This window comes from Brienomyrus brachyistius, unplaced genomic scaffold, assembly GCF_023856365.1.
Source record: "Brienomyrus brachyistius isolate T26 unplaced genomic scaffold, BBRACH_0.4 scaffold36, whole genome shotgun sequence".
Lineage (NCBI taxonomy): Eukaryota > Metazoa > Chordata > Actinopteri > Osteoglossiformes > Mormyridae > Brienomyrus > Brienomyrus brachyistius.
The window spans coordinates 1,752,921-1,780,764 of record NW_026042311.1 but is presented as its reverse complement, the minus strand read 5'-3'; the positions used below and the strand labels follow the sequence as shown (position 1 = coordinate 1,780,764).

Below are 27,844 nucleotides of genomic sequence, written 5' to 3'. Positions count from 1 at the left end.
TGAGGAGCTGCAGCAGGGGAGTCCGCAGGCGACTGACCGGGCACCAGAGTGGGGAGCAAGACAGGGCGACGAGGCTGCGGAGGGGGACCCGCAGGCAACAGCCAACCCGGAGGGCGAGGAACCGCAGGCGCCGACCAAGCCCCAGCGCAGGCAAGGGAGGGCGAGCCAGGGGGCAGGGTGGGTGGGACCCCAGCCCTGCATCTGTGTCCTCTCCCCTTACAGGACACAGAAATAAGGACCCTTGGTGGGGGGTCGAGCTCGCCGGGGCGAGGGCAGAGGCGTCACCAGGATCAGGTCTGGGGCAGAAGGGACCGGCATGGGGCAAGGAACGGGAGTCACAAGGGGCACAGTCACTGGCAGAGGGAGCGCCTCCGGCGTGGGCGCAGGAGCTGCAAGCAGAGGGAGCGCCCGCTCGGGAGCTGCAGGCGGAGGGGGCGGCCGCTCGGGAGCTGCAGGCGGAGGGGGCGGCTGCTCGGGCTGCGCAGGCGGAGGGAGCGCCCGCTCGGGAGCTGCAGGCGGAGGGGGCGGCCGCTCGGGCTGCGCAGGCGGAGGGGGCGGCCGCTCGGGCTGCGCAGGCAGAGGGGGCGCCCGCTCGGGAGCTGCAGGCGGAGGGGGCGGCCGCTCGGGAGCTGCATGCGGAGGGGGCGGCCGCTCGGGCTGCGCAGGCGGAGGGGGCGCCCGCTCGGGAGCTGCAGGCGGAGGGGGCGGCCGCTCGGGCTGCGCAGGCGGAGGGGGCGCCCGCTCGGGAGCTGCAGGAGGTGGGGGCGCCCGCTCGGGAGCTGCAGGCAAAGGGGGCGGCTGCTCGGGCTGCGCAGGCGGCAGCGGAGGCGGTTTCTCGGGCCCCCCCCCCACTACCCCACCCCTCGATACGGCTCTGCTTTGCTTATCAATGGAGCTGCCTGCTCTGTGAGCGACTGGCCCACAGCCACGCCGGCCTAGGACTCGTGGGTGAGCAGGGAGCGTCAGACAGGGGGGGGGGGGCGCCTATCAGCTTGTTTCCCACATCCCTGCCCCCCCGCTTCTGTACCAGCTGGTCCCCGGGTCCCCACTAGCTGGGGCGATACTGCTGCCTAAATATGACGAAACATTAAACATATCATCATCCTGCACCTGTTCTCCATCCCAGTGGACATAATGTGCGCCACTCCCTCTGGAATGTCCTACTGTATTACAGAATACTAACTGCTTCAGGGATCACAGCAGTGAAGGAAGTTGCGCATGCGGTCTCCGCCTGGGTCACGTGTGTGGAGTTTGCATGTTCTCCCCATGTCGTCGTGGGGTTTCCTCCGGGTACTCCGGTTTCCCCCCACAGTCCAAAAACATGCTGAGGCTAACTGGACTTGCTAAATTGCCTGTAGGTGTGCGTGTGAGAGTCAATGGTGTGTGAGTGTGCCCTGCGATGGGGTGGCCCCCCATCCTGGGTTGTTCCCTGCCTCGTGCCCATTGTTTCCGGGATAGGCTCCGGACCCCCCACCACCCAGTAGGATAAGCGGTTTGGAAAATGGATGGATGGATGGATGGCCAGACCTTTAAGTTTGACTACAAAGCACCTATGACAGACATCAGCCTTCGCATGATGTCACAACACCATCCCTCACTGATGTGTCTTACCTGGCTCAAGCTATTCAGAACAGCAAAGCCGTTAACAGGCTCCCAATGCCAGAGCCTGCTGTGTTTAACGGGGATCCAATTCATTTTATTGAATGGAAGGCATCCTTTATGTACTCATTCAGAGAACAGGTATCTCTTAAGCAGATAAGCTGTATTACCTTAAGAAATATATCAGTGGTCCTGCTCATAAATGTCTTGAGGGCACGTTCTACCAAAGTGATGATGAGGCATGCAAAGATGCTTGGAATAAGCTTGGTCAGCGATATGGTCAGTGATACGGTCAGTGATACGGTCAGCGATACGGTCAGCCATACGGTCAGCGATACGGTCAGCGATATGGTCTGTGATACGGTCAGCGATATGGTCAGTGATACGGTCAGCCATACGGTCAGCCATATGGTCAGCGATACGGTCAGTGATACGGTCAGCCATACGGTCAGCCATACAGTCAGCCATACGGTCAGCGATACGGTCAGTGATACGGTCAGCCATACGGTCAGCCATACAGTCAGCTATACGGTCAGTGATACGGTCAGCGATATGGTCAGTGATACGGTCAGCGATACAATCAGTGATACGGTAAGCCATACAGTCAGCTATACGGTCAGTGATACGGTCAGCGATATGGTCAGTGATACGGTCAGCGATACAATCAGTGATACGGTCAGCCATATGGTCAGCCATACAGTCAGCCATACGGTCAGCGATATGGTCAGCCATATGGTCAGCCATACAGTCAGCCATATGGTCAGTGATACGGTCAGCCATACGGTCAGCGATACGGTCAGCCATACGGTCAGCCATATGGTCAGCGATATGGTCAGTGATACGGTCAGCGATACAATCAGTGATACGGTCAGCCATACGGTCAGCCATACAGTCAGCGTTACGGTCAGCCATACGGTCAGTGATACGGTCAGCCATACGGTCAGCCATATGGTCAGCCATACGGTCAGCCATACGGTCATCCATGCGGTCAGTGTTACGGTCAGCCATACGGTCAGCCATACGGTCAGCCATACGGTCAGCCATACAGTCAGCGTTACGGTCAGCCATACAGTCAGCCATATGGTCAGCCATACAGTCAGCCATACGGTCAGCCATACGGTCAGTGATACGGTCAGCTATACGGTCAGCCATACGGTCAGTGATACGGTCAGCGATATGGTCAGTGATACGGTCAGCGATATGGTCAGTGATACGGTCAGCGATACAATCAGTGATACGGTCAGCCATATGGTCAGCCATATGGTCAGCCATACAGTCAGCCATACGGTCAGTGATACGGTCAGCCATACGGTCAGCGATACGGTCAGCCATACGGTCAGCGTTACGGTCAGCCATACGGTCAGCCATACGGTCAGTGATACGGTCAGCTATACGGTCAGCCATACGGTCAGTGATACAGTCAGTGATATGGTCAGCCATACGGTCAGCCATACGGTCATCCATACGGTCAGCGTTACGGTCATCCATACGGTCAGCCATACGGTCAGTGATACGGTCAGCTATACGGTCAGCCATACGGTCAGTGATACGGTCCGTGATATGGTCAGCCATACGGTCAGCCATACGGTCAGTGATACGGTCAGCTATACGGTCAGCCATACGGTCAGTGATACGGTCAGTGATATGGTCAGCCATACGGTCATCCATACGGTCAGCGTTACGGTCAGCCATACGGTCAGCCATACGGTCAGTGATACGGTCAGCTATATGGTCATCCATACGGTCAGTGATACGGTCAGTGATATGGTCAGCCATACGGTCATCCATACGGTCAGCGTTACGGTCAGCCATACGGTCAGTGATACGGTCAGTGATATGGTCAGCCATACGGTCAGCCATACGGTCAGTGATACGGTCAGCTATACGGTCAGCCATACGGTCAGTGATACGGTCAGTGATATGGTCAGCCATACGGTCATCCATACGGTCAGCGTTACGGTCAGCCATACGGTCAGTGATACGGTCAGCTATACGGTCATCCATACGGTCAGTGATACGGTCAGTGATATGGTCAGCCATACGGTCATCCATACGGTCAGCGTTACGGTCAGCCATACGGTCAGCTATACGGTCAGCCATACGGTCAGTGATACGGTCCGTGATATGGTCAGCCATACGGTCAGCCATACGGTCAGTGATACGGTCAGCTATACGGTCAGCCATACGGTCAGTGATACGGTCAGTGATATGGTCAGCCATACGGTCATCCATACGGTCAGCGTTACGGTCAGCCATACGGTCAGCCATACGGTCAGTGATACGGTCAGCTATATGGTCATCCATACGGTCAGTGATACGGTCAGTGATATGGTCAGCCATACGGTCATCCATACGGTCAGCGTTACGGTCAGCCATACGGTCAGTGATACGGTCAGTGATATGGTCAGCCATACGGTCAGCCATACGGTCAGTGATACGGTCAGCTATACGGTCAGCCATACGGTCAGTGATACGGTCAGTGATATGGTCAGCCATACGGTCATCCATACGGTCAGCGTTACGGTCAGCCATACGGTCAGTGATACGGTCAGCTATACGGTCATCCATACGGTCAGTGATACGGTCAGTGATATGGTCAGCCATATGGTCATCCATACGGTCAGCGTTACGGTCAGCTATACGGTCAGCCATACGGTCAGCCATACGGTCAGCGATATGGTCAGCGATACGGTCAGCTATACGGTCATCCATACGGTCAGTGATACGGTCAGTGATATGGTCAGCCATACGGTCATCCATACGGTCAGCCATACGGTCAGCCATACGGTCAGCTATACGGTCAGCCATACGGTCAGTGATACGGTCAGTGATATGGTCAGCCATACGGTCAGCCATACGGTCAGTGATACGGTCCGCCATACGGTCAGCGATATGGTCAGCGATACGGTCATCGATACGGTCAGCCATACGGTCAGCCATACGGTCATCCATACGGTCAGTGTTACGGTCAGCCATACGGTCAGCGATATGGTCAGCGATACGGTCAGCCATACGGTCATCCATACGGTCATCCATACGGTCAGCGTTACGGTCAGCGATACGGTCAGCCATACGGTCAGCGATATGGTCAGCGATACGGTCAGCCATACGGTCATCCATACGGTCAGTGATACGGTCAGCTATACTGTCAGCCATACGGTCAGTGATACGGTCAGTGATATGGTCAGCCATACGGTAAGTGATACGGTCAGCGATACGGTCAGTGATATGGTCAGCCATACGGTCATCCATACGGTCAGCCATACGGTCAGTGATACGGTCAGCTATACGGTCAGCCATACGGTCAGTGATACGGTCAGTGATATGGTCAGCCATACGGTAAGTGATACGGTCAGCGATACGGTCAGCCATGCGGTCAGCCATATGGTCATCCATACGGTCAGCCATACGGTCAGCGATACGGTCAGTGATACAGTCATCCATACGGTCAGCAATGCGGTCAGCCATATGGTCAGCCATACGGTCAGCCATAGGGTCAGCCATACAGTCAGCCATATGGTCAGCGATACGGTCAGCCATACGGTCAGTGATACGGTCAGCGATGCGGTCAGCCATACGGTCAGTGATAAGGTCAGCCATACGGTCAGCCATACGGTCAGCCATGCGGTCAGTGATACGGTCAGCCATGCGGTCAGCCATAGGGTCAGCCATACAGTCAGCCATATGGTCAGCGATACGGTCAGCCATACGGTCAGTGATACGGTCAGCCATACGGTCAGCCATATGGTCAGCCATGCGGTCAGTGATACGGTCAGCCATACGGTTAGTGATACGGTCAGCGTTACGGTCAGCCATTCATCATCCAAAGGGCATTTCCGGAGAGGCTCTCAAAATGGCCACAAATACGGTCCAAAGATGCCGAAGGGTTACAGACATTTTCTGATTTTTAAATGCCTGTTTGCAAACTATGCCTCATGCAAAGGGCCTAGACATACTGAGTGACTGTGGGGAAAATCAAACATTAATTCAGAAGCTACCTGACTAGTTAGCATTGCGCTGGAATCGTTGGGTTACGGTAGCCCTCATGGAAGGTGGCGAATTCCCATCTTTCCAAGACTTTGCCAGATTCATATCAATTGAGGCAGAAATTGCATGCAATCCTGTCACCTGCCTACATGCACTTCACTCAGTGGATTCACACCAGGATAAAATAATTACAAGGGAACCTAAAAGAAAGAGGGTTAATGTTCTCAGCACTCAAGCCACTGTTGGCAGGGATAAAGAGACATCAACTAACGACAGAGTATGGGCTCCATGCATCTGATGCCAGTGTAACAAGCATCAGCTCCACAGATGTCCTGATCTTATGAAAACGTCTCCTGAGAACCAAAGTTCATATGTAAAGGACAATAAGCTGAGCTATGCTTGTTTAAAACCAGGTCACTGTGCAAAGGAATGCCGTCGTCGCCATAGCTGTGAGGTATGCAGGAGAAGGCGCCCCTCTAGTCTTCATGATTACAGCTGTGAGAAGAATGGAAGTAGAGACCAACCTGTGCCTGATATAATCAGAGCTACAAGCAATGTAAGGAAACTACAGCTGCTATGTCACTTAATGCCACCAGTCAAGAACAGTCACATAGCACCTCCATGATTGTACCTGTGTGGGTATCCTGTGTCAAAGATCCAGCAAAGGAACAACTTGCATATGCTTTATCAGACACGCACAGTGACAGCACTTTCACTGACAAAGAGGTGAGCAATGAATTACAAATGGACACTTACCCAGTGCAGCTGAAACTCACCACCATGTTGGGAGAGAATATGGTGATGAAGAGTGAGAGAGTATCAGGACTCTGTGTAAGGGGTTACAATTCATCGGTGCGCATTGCTCTCCCTCCTGCATACACCAAAGACTGCATACCTCTCAATCGTGATCACGCACGAAACTGCTAAACGCTGGACTCACCTTGCTGCAATAACTGATAAGATACCACCCCTCCTCAGCTGTGATGTTGGACTCTTAATTGGGTACAACTGTTCAGGATCTCTGGCGCCTAGACAGGTGATACTAGGTGGAGACAATGAACCATATGCTGTGCTGACAGACTTAGGATGGAGTATCGTTAGCTGCTCAACACCTTAGCTTGATACAACCGCAGAATTTGTCTTATGTCACCGAGCTGCGGTACAGGAGCTGCGTCTGATAACACCAACAGATATACTTCAAGTCCTGGAGTTGGATTTCAAGGATGTCAGAGGAGAGTTTAAGGCAAACTCTCAAGAGGATCTAATTATCCTGGACAGGCTCAAGGAAGGTATAAAGAAAACCTACCAAGGGCGTTGTGAAATGCCACTTCTTTTTATACAACGGTCACATTTACCTGATAACAGGCAGCTTGCTGAAGTCAGGCTCAGACATTTAGGGCGTAAATTCTGCAAGGATGAGAAATATAAACAAGATTACACTGCAAACATGAAGGATATCATTGAGAGAGGTGATGCTGAAGAGGTCCATGATTTTGGCACTCATGGTGAACGATGGTTCATTCCCCACCATGGTGTCTACCATCCAAAAAAGCCAGATAAGTTGCGTGTTGTGTTCTATTGCTCTGCAAAGGACAATGGTACCAGCCTAAATGAACATCTACTTCCAGGTTCAGACATAATTAATAATCTAACTGGCGTTCTCATAAGGTTCCTGCAGCATCACATTGCTCTGACATGTGACATAGAGAAAATGTTTCATCAGTTCCATGTCAAGGAGAACGACCGCAACTATCTGCGCTTCCTGTGGTGGAAAGATGGAGACATGAGTCCACAGCCAAAAGAATACTGAATGAAGGAACATCTTTTTGGAGCAGTATCGTCTCCTGGCTGTGCAAACTATGGACTTAAACGTTTAGCTAATGAGAGCAGACACTCATCCATTAGGGTCCCAGTTTATTGAAAGAGACTTCTACGTGGATGATGGAGTCACAAGTATGGAAACTGTGGAGAAGCCATTCAGTTAGCAGAGGAGGCAAGAGCGGTATGTGCAAAGGGTGGCCTTCATCTTCACAAGTTTGTGTGAAACACCCATGCTGTTTCACAGAGCACACCCTCATCAGGGCGTGCTACAGATGGTAAGGCAAAGGAAATCACTTTCAATGACAGCCCCCTGGAATGAGCGCTGGGGATTCAGTGGAAGACAGAAAGTGATTGCTTTAAGTTTAAGATCACTCTAAAGGAACCACCAATGACACGGCGGGAAGTACTGTCTACCATTGCTTCTATATTCGATCCTCTTGGGTTCCTTGTTCCATATTTCCTTAAAGGGAAAAGGATCCTCCAGGAAATGTGTCACCAAGGTACTGGCTGGGACGACCCACTGCCAGAGGAGCTGGAGAGCTGGCAAAGGGACCTTGTCAAGTTAAAGACTATGAACATAGATAGATACTGCTTACCTCTCAATTTTGGAAGGGTTATGAGGAGAGGTTTACACCACTTCTCTGATACAAGCACCTTAGGGTATGGTCAGTGCTCCTATCCGAGAGTCAAGAATGAGAAAGGAAAGGTCCATTGTGCTCTCATCAAAGTGAAGTCCCGTGTAGCTCCCACAAAGGTGACCACCATACCAAGGCTAGAATTATCAGCGGCAGTAGTCTCAATTACAGTCAGCAATATGCTTAGAGAAGAGCGTAGCTATTTGAATGTGGAGGAGTTCTTCTGGACTGACTCCAAAGTAGTTCTGGGCTACATAGATAATGATGCATGATGCTTTCACATGTTCGTAGCCAATAGGGTTCAGACATTTCGCCACAATACAAATCCTCAACAATGGCTTTATGTGTCACGCCCAGTTCATCCGATCCTCGTGTGTTGCCACACCCCCTCATCATCCACGTGTGCGTTTCCTGTTATTTTCGGCTTGTCTTGTGTATTTAGTCCGCGTCTGAGTCCTTCTTCCCCAGACTTGTCATTAATGTTAGTTAATGTTAGTTACTCTGAGTTTGTTGCCATCTGCCCTGTCTCTCCCGTTCCCTAATAAACCCTGAATTCCCTGCCTGCCTCGTCTTTCCCCTCTTCCTGCTCGCCCGTCCAACTGCGCAACTTGACCTCATATCTCAACGGAAAAGAATCTAGAGGGAAAACCATAAATGAGTTGTTTTCCTCAAATTGATTTAATGCTTCTGTGTTCCTCTGTAAACAGGAAATACCGATAACAACAGATGTAGTATTGGAACCTCTAATAGGTGATCCAGAGGTGAGAAGAACTGGAACACTGCATACAGGGGTGTAGTGTTGCTGACCGCTTGTCCGAGTTCTCATCATGGTTGCAGGCTACTAAGGCCATTTCATGCCTTTTGCGACGAGTTAAAGGAAAAATAAATGGCCCCGCTAATGTAAGTGCATTGGAAAGTGCAGGGCGTGTCATGGTCAAACACCTCCAAAAGCAGGTATACAAACAAGAAATACAGTTACTGAAGAAGGGAAGTCGGCTGCCAGATCATCCCAAGGTGCAGCACCTACAGTAGATGCCTTTTTAGATGCAGATGGCATAATCGGGGGGGAGGAAGGCTCAGTCGATCATCCTTCTCCAACTTACTCAGACACCCAGTGATCTTATCAAAAAACCATCATCTGACTAAGCTGATAATTAGTCATTATCATGAAAGAGTAAAACATCAAGGCGAGGGCTTTACCATCAATGAAATCAGATCCAATGGCTATTGGACTCCTGGAATAAGCAGAGCAGTTGCATCTTTTATCTGGCAGTGTGTGACTTGCCAGAGACTCAGAAGACCTTCAGAAGGTCAAAGGATGAGTGACCTTCCAAAGGAAGGTGTAGAGCCCTCCCCACCTTTCTCATAGTGTGGCATGGACTGTTTGGTCCCTTTACCACTAGAGAGGGAAGAAAGCAGCATAAAAGATATGGTTTGCTTTTCACTTGCTTCTGCTCACGAGCGATCCATAGTGAAATGTTAGAGGATATGTCCACTGATGCCTTTATAAATGGTCTGAGATGTTTCATTGCAATTTGTGGTGCTGTTAGACAAATCCAATGTGATCAAGGCACCAACTTTGTGGGGGCAAAGAATGAATTGAACAAAGCTTTACAAGAACTTGACACTCCCAGACTCACCACCTTTCTATCCGAAAACCATTGTGATTTTGTTTTCAACGCACCTCACTCCTGTCACGCCGGAGGTGTGTGGGAGAGCCAGATAAGGACCATAAGGAGTGTGTTAAACTCCACATTATCATTGGCTTCTTGCAGACTCAATGATACTTCTCTGCGAACGTTGTTTTATGAAGTCATGGCTATACTCAACAGTCGCCCACTTACTGTGGACAACCTGTGCAACCCTGATAGTATGGAACCACTTACAACCAATCATCTACTTACAATGATGTCCAACATGGCTCTACCTCCACCAGGGAAGTTTGTTAGGGAGGACCTTTATGGACAAAGGAGATGGCGCAGAGTACAGTATCTGGCGGAACAATTTTGGAGTCGCTGGAAAGGGAGTATCTCCACATTATTATTGCAAGACAGCGTCGGCACACACCGAAGAGAAATGTACAAGCGGGAGATACAGTGATGCTTGTGGATGACTTGTTACCCAGATGTGAATGGAAACTGGGACGGATTTTAGAGACTGTCACTGATGAAGATGGACTGGTAAGAAAGGGTAAAATATGTATAGGAGATAAGAGACTTAGCGAGAAAGGGGAACGCCTTGGTAAGCTGTCAGTGCTAGAACGTCCAGTGCAGAGGTTAGTCTTGTTATTAGAAGCTACTTAAATACATTTCACTGATGTTTATGCTTTATTTTCCAAATGATACAGATTTGAAAATTATTTGTGTTTGTGGGTATTGCTTGGAACAGACGTAATTTTGGTGGGAGTGTAAATAACCCCAAGGTTTGACACGAGACTAATTAATGTTACAAAACATATTGAGTTGCGTATTGCATATTTTTAATATACGTTTGTATTCTGTATTCATTTGTATACATTCATTTATGCTTATGTAGTTTTATTTAGTGGGACCCTTTTTTTGAGGGACTTCCGTTTTTTTCGGTTACCAGAACATCGTTTAAGCTAAGCTAAGCGAAGAACGTGTTTGTCTTTTGCTTTATGATATTTTGTAAATGGTTTAAGCCCCCCCCTGGTAAAGGCACAAGCTCTTACGTTGGCTGCGTTTTTTTTGGTAATTAATTTATTTTAAATAAATCGTGAACCATCAGTCAAGTCTTTCGGCCATCAATCCGAGGGGAATGCTGCAGAGGAGAATGATGAATTCAAAGATTTAGTATCTACTAAAGGAAACACATCAAAAGCGACCCAAACCAGAAAAGACGGCTGGCAAAAAGTGTCCGACAAATGAAATGTGTAAGTAGTTTTTAGTTATTGTATTTATCACTTGAATGTAGTATTATGGTTCCAGTGTTTCATCATTGTTTTATTGTCATAATTACAGATCAAATAGAAGCACAATCATGCAGGACATGGGAACAAGTTAAAGTGAAGTACAGACACAACATTTCATTCATATATATGTATATATGTTTGTATGTATGAGTTTGTGTGTGTATGTATGTGTTTGTTGATTTTACGTATATGAATGGCGAGGCCATGACTGAACGGATTTCCATGCACGGACACTATTAAGTCTGTGAGCTAATCCCTGTTTATGCAGAACAAACCTGCTCTGAGCAGGTTTGAGGATTTGGATGTGCTGCTATGACAACACATTCAGCAAGACTTTCGAAAAACCGTGCCAAGTGCCCCAGATGGCTGGCGTGTGCCAAGTGCCCTATGGCCTGACTATAGACCCAGAGAGACATGCATGCTAGTGGCTGTAACACTGTTACCTCTCAGGGCTCTTTCTCTTACACCCCACAGGGGGGCGCATTTCATGGCTTGCACTATAAATGTTGCGACACACAGCTTCTAATGTCCTGAGGCCCCAGGGCACTGGCCCCACTGGCCCGGTCCATAACCCAGCCGAGGCTCCAGGAGGCGCTATCTTGGAGCACCTTCAGCCACCGGCTCATTCCCCCACCGTCAGCTAAGAAGCGCTACTGGGGATCTTTCCTGCCTGCTGCCGTTAGACACCACAATGTCTGCTGTCGATGTGCAGCCCCCACAGCCAGCCTTAACGTCCCATTTTTAATGTGGTAAAAGCTGCTCACTGTTTTTAATCATATAAATAACAACAGTTTGCTGCTGAACACAAGAGAATTTCCCCTCTTGGATCAACAAATCATCTTATTTTATACTCAGGGGATGAGAACCACTGCAGTGTCACATTAATTATGATCTGAATCAGCAAGTATTTAAATGTCACCTTTGGCAAAGAAACCAATAGTCTCTCTTTTTTGTCTGATGATACTGGTTCATTATTAAGCCACACAGTTTGACTAAACATGTTAAACTAAAGCCTTTGTCTGACTATGATCTAATGAATTCATGAAAGTGAAATTATTTGTTATCAAAACAGAAATATCCGTCTCACAAAACGACAATCTATTGTTGAGTCATTCTTTAATGGACATGCAGGGGGGGGAAACAGGCAAACCAGTTTTTTCTAGCTCTGTGCTGCGGATTGAAATTTAAAATCCACTTTGTGATTAAATAACTTCCTATTCCAGCTCACAGAAAGTCAGATATTACAGTAATCCTCATCCATTTACCTCAGATGTTATTTATATAGAATACAGACAAAACTTTTGTTTAAATTCTCAAGGTGATGGAATCTGTTAAAGGTAAAAATTGCTGCATTCATTATAAATATGTTTTTTCCTCATAGCTTGTATGTGTCTCTGTGCCATTTCACTGAGAGTCTGAATGTCATTAACAGTGTTTGTTTAAATGCACATTTACCTTTGATTTGTAGGTAAAGGTCCCTCTCTGAAGGCGAGTGGGGGCTCCATTGACCAGTCACTCTTCATGGAGACACAGCTGGGTACAGGGGAGTCTGCTCTCTTCATCAGGACACTGTGGGCAGCGAGAGGAAACAAACCCTCATGGTATAAATATGATTCATACAATGGGGACGGCATCACACTGCTGTTTAGCCTTCTGCTCTGCCTTCATGTACTTTGATATGCTGTGAAGCTCTTGATGTAAACAGACTTATTTACAGTCAGCTTTTAAGGGAATTGTCTCATCTGAAATTTAGATATTATATGAAACTTTTAGCATCACTGTTAAAAACCTCCCCAACTAGACTTGACTGATGTTCCTTTTTACCTGTTTATATATGTTTTTGTTTGTTTGTTTAGTTTTGTTATGTGGCCATTTTGTATAGGAGGGGTGGTCTGTTGCTCACCTCTAGTATAAAAGAACTGGCTGATTGTGGAAGAAGACGGTGAAGACAGAAGATGCCGAGGTGGGAGTGTAAATAACCCCAAGGTTTGACATGAGACTAATTAATGTTACAAAACATATTGAGGTGCGTATTGCATATCTTTAACATACGTTTGTATTCTGCATTCATTTGTATACATTCATTTATGCTTATGTAGTTTTATTTAGTGGGACCCCTTTTTTTGAGGGACTTCTGGTTTTTTCAGTTACCAGAACATCGTTAAGCTAAGCTAAGCGGAGAACGTGTTTGTGTTTTGCTTTATGATATTTTGTAAATGGTTTAAACCCCCCCTGGCAAAGGCACAAGCTCTTACGTTGGCTGCGTTTTTTTTGGTAATTAATTTATTTTAAATAAATCGTGAACCATCAGTCAAGTCTTTCGGCCATCAATCCGAGGGGAATGCTGCAGAGGAGAATGATGAATTCAAAGATTTAGTATCTACTAAAGGAAACACATCAAAAGCGACCCAAACCAGAAAAGACGGCTGGCAAAAAGTGTCCGACAAATGAAATGTGTAAGTAGTTTTTAGTTATTGTATTTATCACTTGAATGTAGTATTATGGTTCCAGTGTTTCATCATTGTTTTATTGTCATAATTACAGATCAAATAGAAGCACAATCATGCAGGACATGGGAACAAGTTAAAGTGAAGTACAGACACAACATTTCATTCATATATATATATGTTTGTATGTATGAGTTTGTGTGTGTATGTATGTGTTTGTTGATTTTACGTATATGAATGGCGAGGCCATGACTGAACGGATTTCCATGCACGGACACTATTAAGTCTGTGAGCTAATCCCTGTTTATGCAGAACAAACCTGCTCTGAGCAGGTTTGAGGATTTGGATGTGCTGCTATGACAACACATTCAGCAAGACTTTCGAAAAACCGTGCCAAGTGCCCCAGGCGGCTGGCGTCTGCCAAGTGCCCTTTGGCCTGACTATAGACCCAGAGAGACATGCATGCTAGTGGGCTGTAACACTGTTACCTCTCAGGACTCTTTCTGTTACACCCCACAGGGGGCGCATTTCATGGCTTGCACTATAAATGTTGCGACTCACAGCTTCTAATGTCCTGAGACCCCAGGGCACTGGACCCACTGGCCCGGTCCATAACTCAGCCGAGGCTCCAGGGGGCGCTATCTTGGGGCACCTTCAGCCACCGGCTCATTCCCCCACCGTGAGCTAAGAAGCTACTGGGGATCTTTCCTGCCTGCTGCCGGTAGACACCACAATGTCTGCTGTCGATGTGCAGCCCCCACAGCCAGCCTTAACGTCCCATTTTTAATGTGGTAAAAGCTGCTCACTGTTTTTAATCATATAAATAACAACAGTTTGCTGCTGAACACAAGAGTATTTCCCCTCTTGGATCAACAAATCATCTTATTTTATACTCAGGGGATGAGAACCACTGCAGTGTCACATTAATTATGATCTGAATCAGCAAGTATTTAAACGTCACCTTTGGCAAAGGAATCAATAGTCTTTCTCTTTTTTTGTCTGATGATACTGGTTCATTATTAAGCCACACAGTTTGACTAAACATGTTAAACTAAAGCCTTTGTCTGACTATGATCTAATGAATTCATGAGAGTGAAATTATTTGTTATCAAAACAGAAACATCCGTCTCACAAAACGACAATCTATTGCTGAGTCATTCTTTAATGGACATGCAGGGGGAAACAGGCAAACCAGTTTTTTACAGCTCTGTGCTGCGATTGAAATTTAAAATCCACTTTGTGATTAAATAACTTCCTATTCCAGCTCACAGGAAGCCAGGTTTTACAGTAATCCTCATCCATTTACCTCAGATGTTATTTATATATAATACGGACAAAACTTTTAAATTCTCAAGGTGATGGAATCTGTTAAAGGTAAAAATTGCTGCATTCATTATAAATATGTTATTTCCTCATAGCTTGTATGTGTCTCTGTGCCATTTCACTGAGAGTCTGAATGTCATTAACAGTGTTTGTTTAAATGCACATTTACCTTTCATTTGTAGGAAGAGATCCCTCAAAGATTCTGATTCGTTGCTTTACTGACCAGTCACTCTTCGTGGAAACACAGCTGGGTACAGGGGAGTCTGCTCTCTTCATCAGGACACTGTGGGCAGCGAGAGGAAACAAACCCTCATGGTATAAATATAATTCATACAATGGGGACGGCATCACACTGCTGTTTAGCCTTCTGCTCTGCCTTCATGTACTTTGATATGCTTTGTAGCTCTTGATGTAAACTGACTTATTTACAGTCAGCTTTTAAGGAAATTGTCTCATCTAAAATTTAGATATTATATGAAACTTTTAGTATGACCGTTAAAAACCTCCCCAACTAGACTTGACTGATGTTCCTTTTTACCTGTTTATATATGTTTTTGTTTGTTTGTTTAGTTTTGTTATGTGGCCATTTTGTATAGGAGGGATGGTCTGTTACTCGTCTCTAGTATAAAAGAACTGGCTGATTGTGGAAGAAGACGGTGAAGACAGAAGATGGCGAGGTCTTTTTATTAAGCTACACATATTAAAGTGCTGCCCACTGACCAGCCCTAGCTAGGAGCCCAGTTTACTTTTATGTTCTGGCCTGACTATAGACCCAGAGAGACATGCATGCTAGTGGGCTGTAACACTGTTACCTCTCAGGGCTCTTTCTGTTACACCCCACAGGGGGGCGCTTTTCAGAAGCAGATCCATCCATTTTTATGCTGATCCAGACCAGATGATTCCTGCTGGGGCCTCTGTGAACATGAAGGGTAAGTAGATACATAGATAAATAAACAATATTGAGTACTCAGCATTTTTACATCAAACTGATGAATTGGGTCTCCATTCTATTATATTCCATGTGTAGAATTACACATAGTAAAGAGGTTTAGTGCAAAATTTGAATGCCACATTCTTTTATAAATATATGTATAAACATCCTCTCATGGAGCCGACACCTTATCGTGGTGGAGGGGTTTGTGTGTTTCAGTGATTCCAGTGTTCCAGCTTTATGCCCCTGGTAGGGTCACCCAAGGCAAACAGGTCCTGGGTGAGGAACCAGACGAACTGCGGCTCATTAGACCCCCTGCAGTTTGTCTACCGGGCTAACAGGTCGGTGGATGATGCAGTGAATATGGGGCTGCATTATATCCTGCAACATCTCGACCGTCCAGGAACTTATGCCAGGATCCTCTTTGTGGACTTTAGTTCGGCTTTCGACACCATTGTGCCTAATCTCCTCTCCTCCAAACTCTCCCAGCTCAGCGTGTCACCAGCTACCTGCCAGTGGATCACCAGCTTCCTGACAGAGAGGAAGCAGCAAGTAAGGCTGGGGGGTCACTTCTGAAACACGGTCCCTCAGTATTGGTGCCCCTGAAGGATGTGTCCTCTCCCCACTGCGCTTCTCCCTCTACACCAATGACTGCACCTCCAGGAACTCAGCTGTAAAACTCCTGAACTTTGCAGACGACACCATCATTGGACTCATTCAGGATGGTGATGAGTCTGCATACCGGCAGGAAGTGGAGCGGCTGGTACTCTGGTGCAGTCAGCACAACCTGGAGCTGAACACGCACAAGACTGTAGAGATGACAGTGGACTTCAGGAGACGTCCATCATCACTGCTCCCCTTCAGCATATGCAATGCAATGCAATTTTATTTATATAGCGCATTATCACAACATTACATTGTCTCAATGCGCTTTACATTTCTGCCACGTAAAGACCCCCCAGTGAGTAAGCCAAAGGCAACGGTGGCAAGGAAACACTCCCTAAGAGGAAGAAACCTTGGGAGGAACCAGACCCAAAGGGGGGGCCCATCCTCCAGGGGTCGGCAGAAGAGTCAAACAAAACAAGATTATATAATTTAAGCTAATACAGGGGTTGAAATTTCAGTCTCGATGCAGGGGCAGACCGGTGCAGGCACGGGGTGCTTAATGCATGATGGCAAAATCAACAGTGGCACAGCAACAGGGGAGGAAGGAGAGGCATCCGTGAGCCAAGGGCAGGCAGGCTGGAGGGTAGTTGCCGGAAGTGGAGGTAGTGGTCTTGCAGGCAGCAGAAGCATAAATTCCTCGATGTTATGGTTCTCCGGGCAGCACACCCCAGAAGGGGTGGGGGAGGAAGTAAGAAAATAGTGTATTAGCCAGAGTTGAGGAAACTAGAGGCAGTGCAAGCAAAATGATTGAGTGCAATATTCATCTAGGCTCCGGCAGATCTGGCTATAGCAGCATGAGAAAGAGGGAGAGACAGGCGGGAACACAGGCATGGGGACTCCCTGAACATCAGCACTCTAGTGTAAGGCTAGAGTGACAGCACTGACGCATCAGTTTATCCAAAGCCAAGGACACTGATCCCCACCCAGCTCTTCACCTCATACTGTTAGTCTAACTGGGAGTGAGCGACTAGCTGGAACTAGAACTAGGTTTCCTATATGCTAAACTATACGAGTGCGTTTTTAATCTAGACTTGAATAGCAAGAGTGTGCCTGAATCCCGCACATCCGCCGGGAGACCATTCCACAGCTGCGGAGCTCTGTAAGAGAATGCTCTGCAGCCTGCCGTAGTCCTGTCTACTCTAGGAACTAATAGATATCCTGCTCCTTGTGATCGAAGCAGGCGAGAAGGGTTGTAAGGGACCAGAAGATCATTAAGATATTGTGGTGCAAGGCCATTCAGAGCTTTGTAGGTTAATAGCAGTATTTTGTAGTCAATCCTAGATTTGACTGGTAGCCAGTGCAGGGAGGACAGTATAGGGCTAATGTGATCAAATTTTTTAGTTTTTGTGAGAACTCTGGCTGCTGCATTTTGTACTAACTGAAGTTTATGTAGGGATCCAGATGGACAACCCGAAAGGAGGGCATTACAGTAGTCCAATCTTGAAGTTATAAAGGCATGTATTAGTTTCTCTGCATCTTGAAAGGAAAGCATCTTCCGAAGCTTGGCTATGTTCCGTAGATGGTAGAATGCTGTACTGGTAATGCCATTTATGTGAGCACTGAAGCAGAGGTCGGAGTCTACCAGGACAGCAAGATCTCTGACCACTGTTTTAAACTGAGTAGGGAGGCCGCTAGGGTTGGGGTTTACAAACTTATTACGAGCATCCTTAGGACCGATTAAAAGAACCTCAGTTTTTTCTGTATTTAACATGAGGAAATTCCTTGCCATCCAACAACGAATGTCTAGCAGACAGTCGGCTAACGAAGAGAGCTGGGATGTGTCGCTAGGTTTGACAGATAGATACAATTGTGTATCATCAGCATAACAATGAAAATTAATACCGTAATTTCTAATAATGTTACCAAGTGGTAGCATATATAGATTGAACAGTAGTGGGCCCAACACTGATCCCTGTGGGACACCATATCTTACTTTAGTGGCTTTGGATGACTCATTGTTTACATGGACAAACTGGTAACGATCAGTTAAATAGGAACGAAACCACAGGAGTGCTGTCCCTTTAATGCCAATCAATGTTTCCAGCCGGTCCAGAAGAATATTATGGTCTACAGTATCGAATGCTGCAGTTAGATCCAGTAAGAATAATAGCGATATACAGCTACGGTCGGAAGCCATAAGCAAGTCGTTCATGACTTTGACTAAGGCCGGTTCTGTGCTATGATTGGGTCTGAAACCAGACTGATATAGTTCGTTAGCATTATTTTTTTGAAGAAAGGAAGACGGCTGGTGAGCAACAACTTTCTCCAGAATTTTAGAAATGAAGGGAAGATTTGAGATGGGTCTATAGTGTCCTAAGTCACTAGGTTCAAGATTTGGCTTCTTTAGGATAGGTCTAATAACAGCCATTTTAAAAGATATAGGAACATATCCAAGCCTAAGAGATGAGTTAAACAAGTTTAACAATGTAGTGCTAATCAGTGGTGCGATTTCCTTAAGTAGACTGGTGGGTATTGGGTCAACAAGGCTAGTAGTGGGTTTGCCAGAGGAAATTAACTTAAGAAGTTCTGTCCGCACTACAGGAGAGAAACATTCAAAGGTGTTATCATTAGTACTAATAGCACTAGCACTAACAGAAGATTGGTGGTTGTGTGCAGCTGTGGGCGTGCTAGTGATGGTATGTCTAATAGTAGTTATTTTATTATTAAAAAACGCAATAAAGTCATCACTCCTAAGAGCTTCTGGGACTTGTGAGTTTAACATTGAAGGATTCTTTGTTAACCTAGATACAGATTCAAACAGGAATTTAGGATTGGTTTTGTTCTCTTCTATTAGTTTAGAGAGACACATAGACCTAGCAGTCACTAGTGCTTGTCTATACTTAGACAGGCTCTCTTTCCAGGCAGATCTGAAAACTTCTAGTTTTGTTGACCGCCATTTGTGTTCTAGCTTGCGTGAAGCTTGTGTAAGTTCCCGTGTACGGTCAGAGTACCAGGGGGCAGGTTTCTTATCTCTATGTTTTATTTTCTTGAGTGCCGCTACATGATCAAGAGTGGTACGAAATGATCCCACCATGTTCACGGTTACCTGTTCAAGTTCATTTACACTTGACGCTTCAGAGGTAAGGTTGAAGGACTGTGGGAGCTGATCGAGAAAAGTTGCGGCGGATAATGAGGCTATGGAACGTCTAGTATTTTACCTCTGACCTGGGGCCTTAGGGGGGTTATGTTGTATTTGAAATGTTAAAAGGTAATTGTCATGCCCGGCTCGTCCGCTCCTCCTGTGTGCCACGCCCCCGGATTACCCACGTGTTCTTTCCTGATTGTACCCAGCTGTGTCTGCTTCTTTTCAATCAGTCCTGTGTATTTCAGTCCGTGTCTTACCTTAGTCCTTCGTCCGTCATTGATGTCAGTTGCCGTCCTGTATCCCCGTTTCCCGGACTTCCCTATTAAACTCCCGTTTTGCCCCGTATTCGCCTGTCTGCTTCCTGATTCCCCGCTTGTCCTCACAATCGCCGCTTTGCCCGACCGCGTCCCGTGACAGTAATGATCCGAAAGTAGAGGATTCTGAGGGATAATTGATATGTGTTCTACCATGACACCATGACTAAGGATCAAGTCCAGGGTGTGGTTACAGGCATGAGTCGGCCCAGTTACATTCTGATGTACACCGGCAGAGTCAAGAATGGTAGAAAATGCTTTTGTTAATGGATCACTATCATTTTCCATATGAATATTAAAATCACCAACAATCACGGCCTTGTCGGTAGTAACCACCAAGTTTGTTAGGAAATCTGCAAATTCCTTAAGAAAATTGCTATAGGGGCCAGGCGGTCTATACACAATAGCAATGATGATTGGAGGTGTAGAACTACACTTAGATATGCTAGCAAGACTAAGAATAATAATTTCAAACGTGCTAAAGCTATAACCACTATTTTCATGCACTCCTAGGTCGGTCTTAAATATTGCAGCAACCCCGCCACCTTTGCCATTGGGTCGAGGATTATGCTTATAGCTATATTCAGCTGGAGTGGATTCATTTAGTGCCAAGAACTCGTTTGGTTTAAGCCAAGTCTCAGTAAGACATAGGGCAAGATTAAAATCAGTAATGATTTCATTTACGAGCAATGTCTTAGGAGCCAGCGATCTAATGTTCAGGAGTCCAAGTTTTAGGTTTACATTACACCTACTATCCAGAAGTGAATTAGGTCTAATTTCTCTAAAGTTTTTAAGACATGCACTACGGTGGAATGAACCCCCACGATTAAAACCGCGGGGAACAGACACAGTCTCAATAATATGAACCCTGGGTGACGACTTTAAGCGACTAGCAGGTGGTCGGTTATGCCGGTTTGCCTGCCGCCTTGGCTTGGCTCTTGTTAGTCAGCGATCTGCCTTAAGACTATGAGCTATGCTTTTGGACAGGAGATCGGCGCCAGCCCACGAGGGGTGAACACCGTCCCTCTTCAAAAGCCAAGGCCTCTTCAAAAGCTAAGACAGACAGACAGCCTGCTGTCTACTGTGGAGTTCTTCAAGTTCCTGGGTACCACCATCTTCCAGGACCTGAAGTGGGAGACCAACATCTCCTCCATCCTCAAAAAGGCCCAGCAGAGGATGTACTTCCTGAGACAACTGAGGAAGTACAGTCTTCCACAGGAGCTGCTGATCCAGTTCTACACTGCAGTCACTGAGTCTGTCCTCTGCTCCTCCATCACAGTCTGGTATGGAGCAGCCACCAAACAGGACAGGAAGAGACTGCAGCGGACCGTAGGGACAGCAGAAAGATCATCGGTGCCCCCCTGCCCTCCATCACAGTCTGGTATGGAGCAGCCACCAAACAGGACAGGAAGAGACTGCAGCGGACCGTACAGACAGCAGAAAAGATCATCGGTGCCCCCCTGCCCTCCATCACAGTCTGGTATGGAGCAGCCACCAAACAGGACAGGAAGAGACTGCAGCGGACCGTACGGACAGCAGAAAGATCATCGGTGCCCCCCTGCCCTCCATCACAGTCTGGTATGGAGCAGCCACCAAACAGGACAGGAAGAGACTGCAGCGGACCGTACGGACAGCAGAAAAGATCATCGGTGCCCCCTGCCCTCCATCACAGTCTGGTATGGAGCAGCCACCAAACAGGACAGGAAGAGACTGCAGCGGACCGTACAGACAGCAGAAAGATCATTGGTGCCCCCCTGCCCTCCATCCAGGACCTGTCTCTCTCAAGGTCCAGTTGTCAATACAGACGGTTTACTGTCTCTAATACTGTCAGTGTGCAGGCTGCCGGCAGGGAAGCCCTTTATGTCCTGGGCTCTTTATTTATTTATTGGACACCTTGCCGAATCAAATCGATGTAATCAGGACATTCAAGGCTTTACCCTCACTAATGTCTCTCACTGCATTTCTGTACATGCTAATGATGTTCTTCTACATTTACGACACCCTGAACATTCTGTGCCTGCTGCTCTGGAGTCTATCACTGCATTCAGCAGCCTCTCAGGTTATAAGATTAATTATGATAAATCTCTGGCTTTGCCTCTGAACGATCCACCAGACATTATAACACAGTTTCCATTCCATATATCTTATACCGCTTTCAAATACTGTACTTGGGTGCGTTTGTTACTTCAGATTTTGATAATTTGTGTCATATTATTTATTCCCCTTTGACTAAGAGACTCTCAGAGGATATGAAGAAATGTTCAGCCTTGCCTACTTCTTTGTTTGGTAGAATTAATGTTGTTAAAGTGAACATTCTTCCTCGCTTACTTTATTTCAAAATCTGCCGCGTTATCTTGCTCCCTCCTTTTTTAAGACTTTGAACACTCAAATTTCTCATTACATTTGGAATGATAAGAAGCCAAGGGTTAAGTATTCTGTTCTCAGCAGACCGACAAACCGTGGCATTGTCTCTTTGCCAAATCTGCTGTTTTATCACTGTCAGCTGAGATATAAACATGATAAGCTGCTTCACGGACAGACAAACCTCTCTATGACTCGATCAGGAGGCCTCAGCCGTAATACCAAGGTTACGTAAATCTCTTTCCTTCATTGACAATTTCAATCGCATTAGGTCAGTTTCTAACAATCCATTATGTCTCCGATCGCTGAACCCAGATCTCCCCTCTCATGTCAGAGGTCATTGGCTGACAGGCTGCATGTCTAAGAGTCTCATTAATTTCTCACATTTGTTTGTTCAAAAAACTGAAATCTTTTGAAGAAATTTCCTTATCATATGGTCTTTCAAACAGAGAATTCTTTACATTTCTACAGGTCAGACATTTCCTGGAAACTTCATTATGGGAGAATAAAATTAGCCTTCGCTGTGTGAAATAGAGGAGCAGCTATTAAACTGCAGCACTCTTAAGGGAAAATGTCAGAGTTATATGCCCAACTGTCCAATAAGGTCCCTTTTCTTGGGAAGCCTTGCGCTGTGTGAAATAGAGGAGCAGCTATTAAACTGCACCACTCTTAAGGGAAAATGTCAGAGTTATGTGCCCTACTGTCCAATAAGGTCCCTCCTTCTTGGGAAGCCTTGCGCTGTGTGAAATAGAGGAGCAGCCATTAAACTGCAGCACTCTTAAGGGAAAATGTCAGAGTTATGTGCCCTACTGTCCAATAAGGTCCCTTCTTCTTGGGAATCCTTGAAATTAGTCTAGGAACGTGACTTAGAAGAAACATTGGAGCAGGATGTACCGTCGTCTGTCTGTACTGACATTTTTCCTAAATGCATTTCTCTTGACATACATGAACAGAATTTTAAAATCTTGCACAGTGTCTCTCTCACACCAGTTCTGCTGCAGAAAATGTCTCCTAATGTCACTAACCTCTGTCCCAAACATACTGTAAGGGGCACATGGGTACTTTACATGTATTCTGGTCTTCTGTTAATTACAGAAATTCTGCAAAGATCTGCACATTGTTATTCAGTCTATGACTGGAAAACAATTTAATTTGTCTCCAAAGTTTATTTACTGAATGGTCTGGATGAGACCCGAGATTCTTGATGCGACACAAAGTCCTTGCTTTACATTTAGTTTTTTCTTGTAAAATAATGATTCTGCTTTAATGTTCTTCTCTGAAAGTGCCTGCCAAGGATATGTGGCTAAATCAGCCATCAGTTCTTCATCCATTAGAGGAGTTATGATCTTAATCACAAGTCAGAGAGTTTTGCTAGAATTCGGTCCTCTGCTTGTTTAGAATCTGCAGACACTAATTGTTTAAATATTTTTTTCTGTCAAGGCGACACCTGGGTGGGTTCTTCTCTTCTTTTTTGTACTTTATTCTGCTTGCAAAACAAAATTTTAAAAAAATCAGCCAAGAAGGACAGAAAGCTACTGGACAGTATCTCTGCAGGACCGGACCTGGACACCTCCGCTGTGCACATTGCATGATATATTAATGGAGACAAAAGATCTGAGGAATCGCTTACTGTCACACTCCATCTGACAAAGGTGTCATTATGGAAATAATCTTAATTCATGTCTAGAGCTGACACTTTGGGATCCACAGGCAGATGCTGTAGACCCCAACTTAGCATTTTTTAAAAATCAAATTTAGACCCAGTTTTCTCAGAAACTACAGGTTTGTGCACAGATAACCTTTTTTCCTAAAAACTTTATATACTTATAATCTTAAGACTGACATTTAATTTTCTCAGAAACTGTCTTTTTATGACTCCCTCAACTGGCTCTTCTTCAGGCCCTTGCTCAAGAACCCATAGATGGGCTGAGGCTGGATTTGAACTGGTCACCTTCCGATTACAGGCATACAGGCTTAGCCCACTGACCCACACGCCCCCCTATTTTGTTTTGATTGAACAAAGCCCTATTTCTATGGCTCTTTTAGCTTCAGAAGAGGCCATAACAGTCCTTAATTACCTGAATAGTTTGATACTTTAACAGTGTCACACGGTCGACTCAGATCGGCAGTGCATGCGCGACCCAAATGTGTAAAAGTGAAGTTTGTGTCTCTAAAATCACACCGTGTCTTTATTTTCATTTCTGCTCGCTGGCTCTGCTGCGCCCTTTTCGGGACTGATAAGAAAGAGCTCACACTTTACCTATATACACACACACACACACGCACGCACGCACACAACAGAATTAACCCTTATATATATATATATATATATATATATATATATATATTTTTTTTTTATATAGATATATATATAGCGCCTTTCACAACAGAGTTGTCCCAAGGCGCTTTACATAGTTAATTGTGTTGTGTGTTTGTGTGCGTGTGTGTGTATATATATATATATATATATATATATATATATATATATATATATATATATATATATATATATATATTAAATTAAAACACCACCTTCTGTTATTCAGCTGTGCTGTGGGTTGCGTTTGACATTCTTTACTGATTATTAAAATCAGACTTGCGTACTATTTGCTTTAAACAGTTTAAATACGACTACAAAGTATGACTACAATTAAGATCAGCACATTTCAGATTGGAAAACACAGAACAGATCCGTGGTAAAACCTTTGATTTAATAAAATGTTAAGCATTGAGTTTAACCCGGATGTTTCGGCACACTGGCATTAATCCCCAACACTTAATAAAAGAAAAACTTAATATAGCTTCAAAATATTACAGCCTACGTCCCGGTCCATAGTTACACAGCACAGTATATTAGGCGAACTCATGGCTGAGTAATTAAAGTAATTAAATATTATTGATGTTAATTCAAAAAATCTTCTGATACACGTACAGTAACCTACTGTGCTGTACGGACGTATATTTAATGTTTAATTACATGGAAAATTTTTAAATCCTGCTATAAATGTAAGCTGTGTTAAACATATTAATTTTATTAATATAATCTTACCTTGAAACATAGAATATCTTTACATTATTCCAGAATCTTTATAAAATGGCGACTCTGCCTTTAAAATCCCGACACTTCATTTCACTTTCGTTTACAGGCAAGAAATGATCAGCACCGTTTCATGCAAAAAATGCACACGGACTCAGCGGAGTCATGCCCAGCTCATACGATCCTCGTGTGTGCCACGCCCCCTGATTATGCACGCGTGCTTCCCCAATCATAACCAGCTGTACCTTCTTGTTTCGCCATGTCTTTCAGTTCACGTCTTGCCCTGCCTTTTGTCCGTTATTGATGTTAGATGTTAGTATCGTTGATCTGTCCTGCCGGTAGCCTTCTTCCCTTAATAAATCCAGTTTTCTGCCTCGTCTTTCCCTGCCACCTGCCCACTTACCTGCCCGTCGCTACTCGCGAAACATGACAAGCGGCACATCGTAGGGTTTTGGGGGGATATTATCTATGTGACTTAATAATTAGTAACAATAACCATAATTCGGTTATATCACATATTCAGGATGATCGTGCATGTAAAAAGCGGTACTGCAGTAACACTTAAATCATTAACAGTGGCGATTTGATAAATTTAGCAATAGGGGGATCCAAGCTATTGGGGGGGCCAAAGACAAAACTGTGTAATTTTATAATTTCATAAAAATATATTAACTGGTGCAGCAAAGATAAGGTCAAAATAAACACTTGAATCACACTTTTTTATTTCCAGTGCTCAACAAGTACAGGTAATATTTTACAGACAGAACATTAAACAAAACAAGAGTGTGTCCATGCACTTTGTGAGCCTGTCAGCGTGTGTCATCCCCTCCTGTCCCCAGTGGCCTGCAGTATGGTGTGGCTGTGACCAGGTATGACCAGAGAGGCTACCGCCCACGACAACACGAGCTCTTGTTTGGCCCTGGAGCCACACTGATCCGGCCACAGCCAGACAGCAGAGCTCAGCAGTGTCACCGACGAGCTGCAGAGGATCGCATTGTCTGTTATGGTACGAATAGGCGTCCGTGACAACAGCTTGATTGCTTTTGAATCACATGTACTTATCTTCTCAAACTGCTTTCGAGCATCTTAACGACTGGTTGTATTTTGAAGAGTCTTGCCATCTAAAAAATGGAGAACAAAGAAATAAACATAGTTAAGATTAAAATTAAAATTACAATTAAAGTAAAAATAACAACGAAGGAAGGTGTCATTAAGAAGACAGATGACACAGACAAGCCCAGATCTACATGAAGGGTGTCTGACATGCCGAAGGTAAAGCCCTGGCTTAAGAGACCTTATTAGAGCACTTTAATTAGAGCATAAAGTGTGTTATATCAATAATCTTTCCTTGTTTTAACAACCGGCTGTCCAGACTGGAACCGAAGAAAATCACCGTGGCCAGAGGGTTCGTCCGTGGAGCGGGAGGGACAGGCCACCCCCCCTGGAGGAAGCAGGAGCGACCAGGAAGAGGCCCCAGCTGAAGTTCCTCCGTCGTATGGACAGCAACGGCTCCTGCGATCTTCGAGCAGAGAGAGGCCAGGGGCAGCGTCAGCGATCGGCGGAGCAGCAACTCATGCAGCGGATTCACGGACTTATGGGTTATGGCCGGGGAGGGAGGGATAATAGAGATACTGTTTAAGTATTATTATAGATATAAGATAGGTTAAGATAAGATAGGATCGGATAAGATACGATAAGAGGCTATGATGAAATATGATAAGATAGGGTAAGTTAAAATAGGATAAGATAGACTGAGTTAAAATATAATTCACAATCTGGAAGTGTGAATTACCAGCCAAATCCATGGTTTGTTTAATCTACTGCTGTGGTTCAGTCTGAAGACATGCAGGTATGATATCCGAAAACCAGTTAGTCAGCCCAAAGCACAAAATGACAGCAAAGCAGCACTCGGAATATACTGAGGCTGCGGCAAAGCCTTCGCAACATGAAATGAGCTCATCAGCTCATCTCAGACGAATGGTGAACATTTTTAACATCAAAGTCCAGTTGCTATAGAGTTATTATTACCAGATATAAAACAATAAACCTGAACTTTAAACCTGACATTTGAAACCTGATTATCACATGATTCACACCAGTACATTTCCGCTGCAACCTCATCCCAACTTGCCCTTTGCCCACCCTGAGATAAAACACAAAACCATTTCAGTTCTTAAGTTCACAAGTCAAACTGCATTGATTTTGTATTAATATCATGCCCAGTTTAGTTACACAGTTTAGAAGAAAGAAGTTCAGTTCAGAATCATTCATAATAAGAGAAATAGATCAGATGTAATTTTAAACTATGATTCTGCTTTCATCCTAAATCTAGGCCTCAGAAATCAGTTCAGTTCAAAGCTGCATAATTGACAAATGATAGTTTTCCTCTTTTATGAGTTCTCCATCACCATTTCCCAGCTCAGGTTGGTCCTGCTGTCCCACACATGAAACACAGCCAGTCTGAGTAGGGGGGTATTAGTTCTGTACAGTTCCTTAGTCTGTGAATAGAGCAGTGTGTGTGATCAAAGGATTAGAGATATCTGTGTGCATCGCTTAGTGTAATTAGGTGTCGGTGAATGAACGTTTGTCCATTACTTACTAAACATAATTATTTCTGTTTCTGAAAATAAAATTAACGCTGAATTCCAGATTGTAATTAAATTTTTTTTTGGTGAAGTTTTTGGAATTTAAAACTCCACATTACAG

At 45.4% G+C, this 27,844-nt stretch overlaps 2 protein-coding genes across 6 annotated transcripts in view; one reads left to right on the top strand and one right to left on the bottom strand.

The window, feature by feature from the left end:
- The window catches only part of LOC125721935 (NACHT, LRR and PYD domains-containing protein 12-like), a 67,401-nt gene extending 42,117 nt beyond the window's left edge, over positions 1 to 25,284 (bottom strand). For 3 of the 5 annotated variants that reach the window (XM_048998147.1, XM_048998150.1, XM_048998151.1), the window contains exons 1-3: positions 25,151 to 25,284; positions 15,557 to 15,658; positions 14,914 to 15,027 (exon numbers count right to left, since the gene is read on the bottom strand). In XM_048998147.1, coding sequence (XP_048854104.1) covers positions 14,914 to 15,027; positions 15,557 to 15,618 — 176 coding nt within the window. In that variant the 5' untranslated portion in view covers positions 15,619 to 15,658; positions 25,151 to 25,284. Of the gene's footprint in view, positions 1 to 37; positions 217 to 14,913; positions 15,028 to 15,556; positions 15,659 to 16,417; positions 16,517 to 25,150 lie in introns of those variants that run through there. The other 2 variants (XM_048998148.1, XM_048998149.1) reach the window with 2 other exon arrangements.
- The window catches only part of LOC125721947 (uncharacterized), a 235,463-nt gene that overhangs the window by 35,825 nt on the left and 171,794 nt on the right, over positions 1 to 27,844 (top strand). The window lies entirely within an intron of this gene.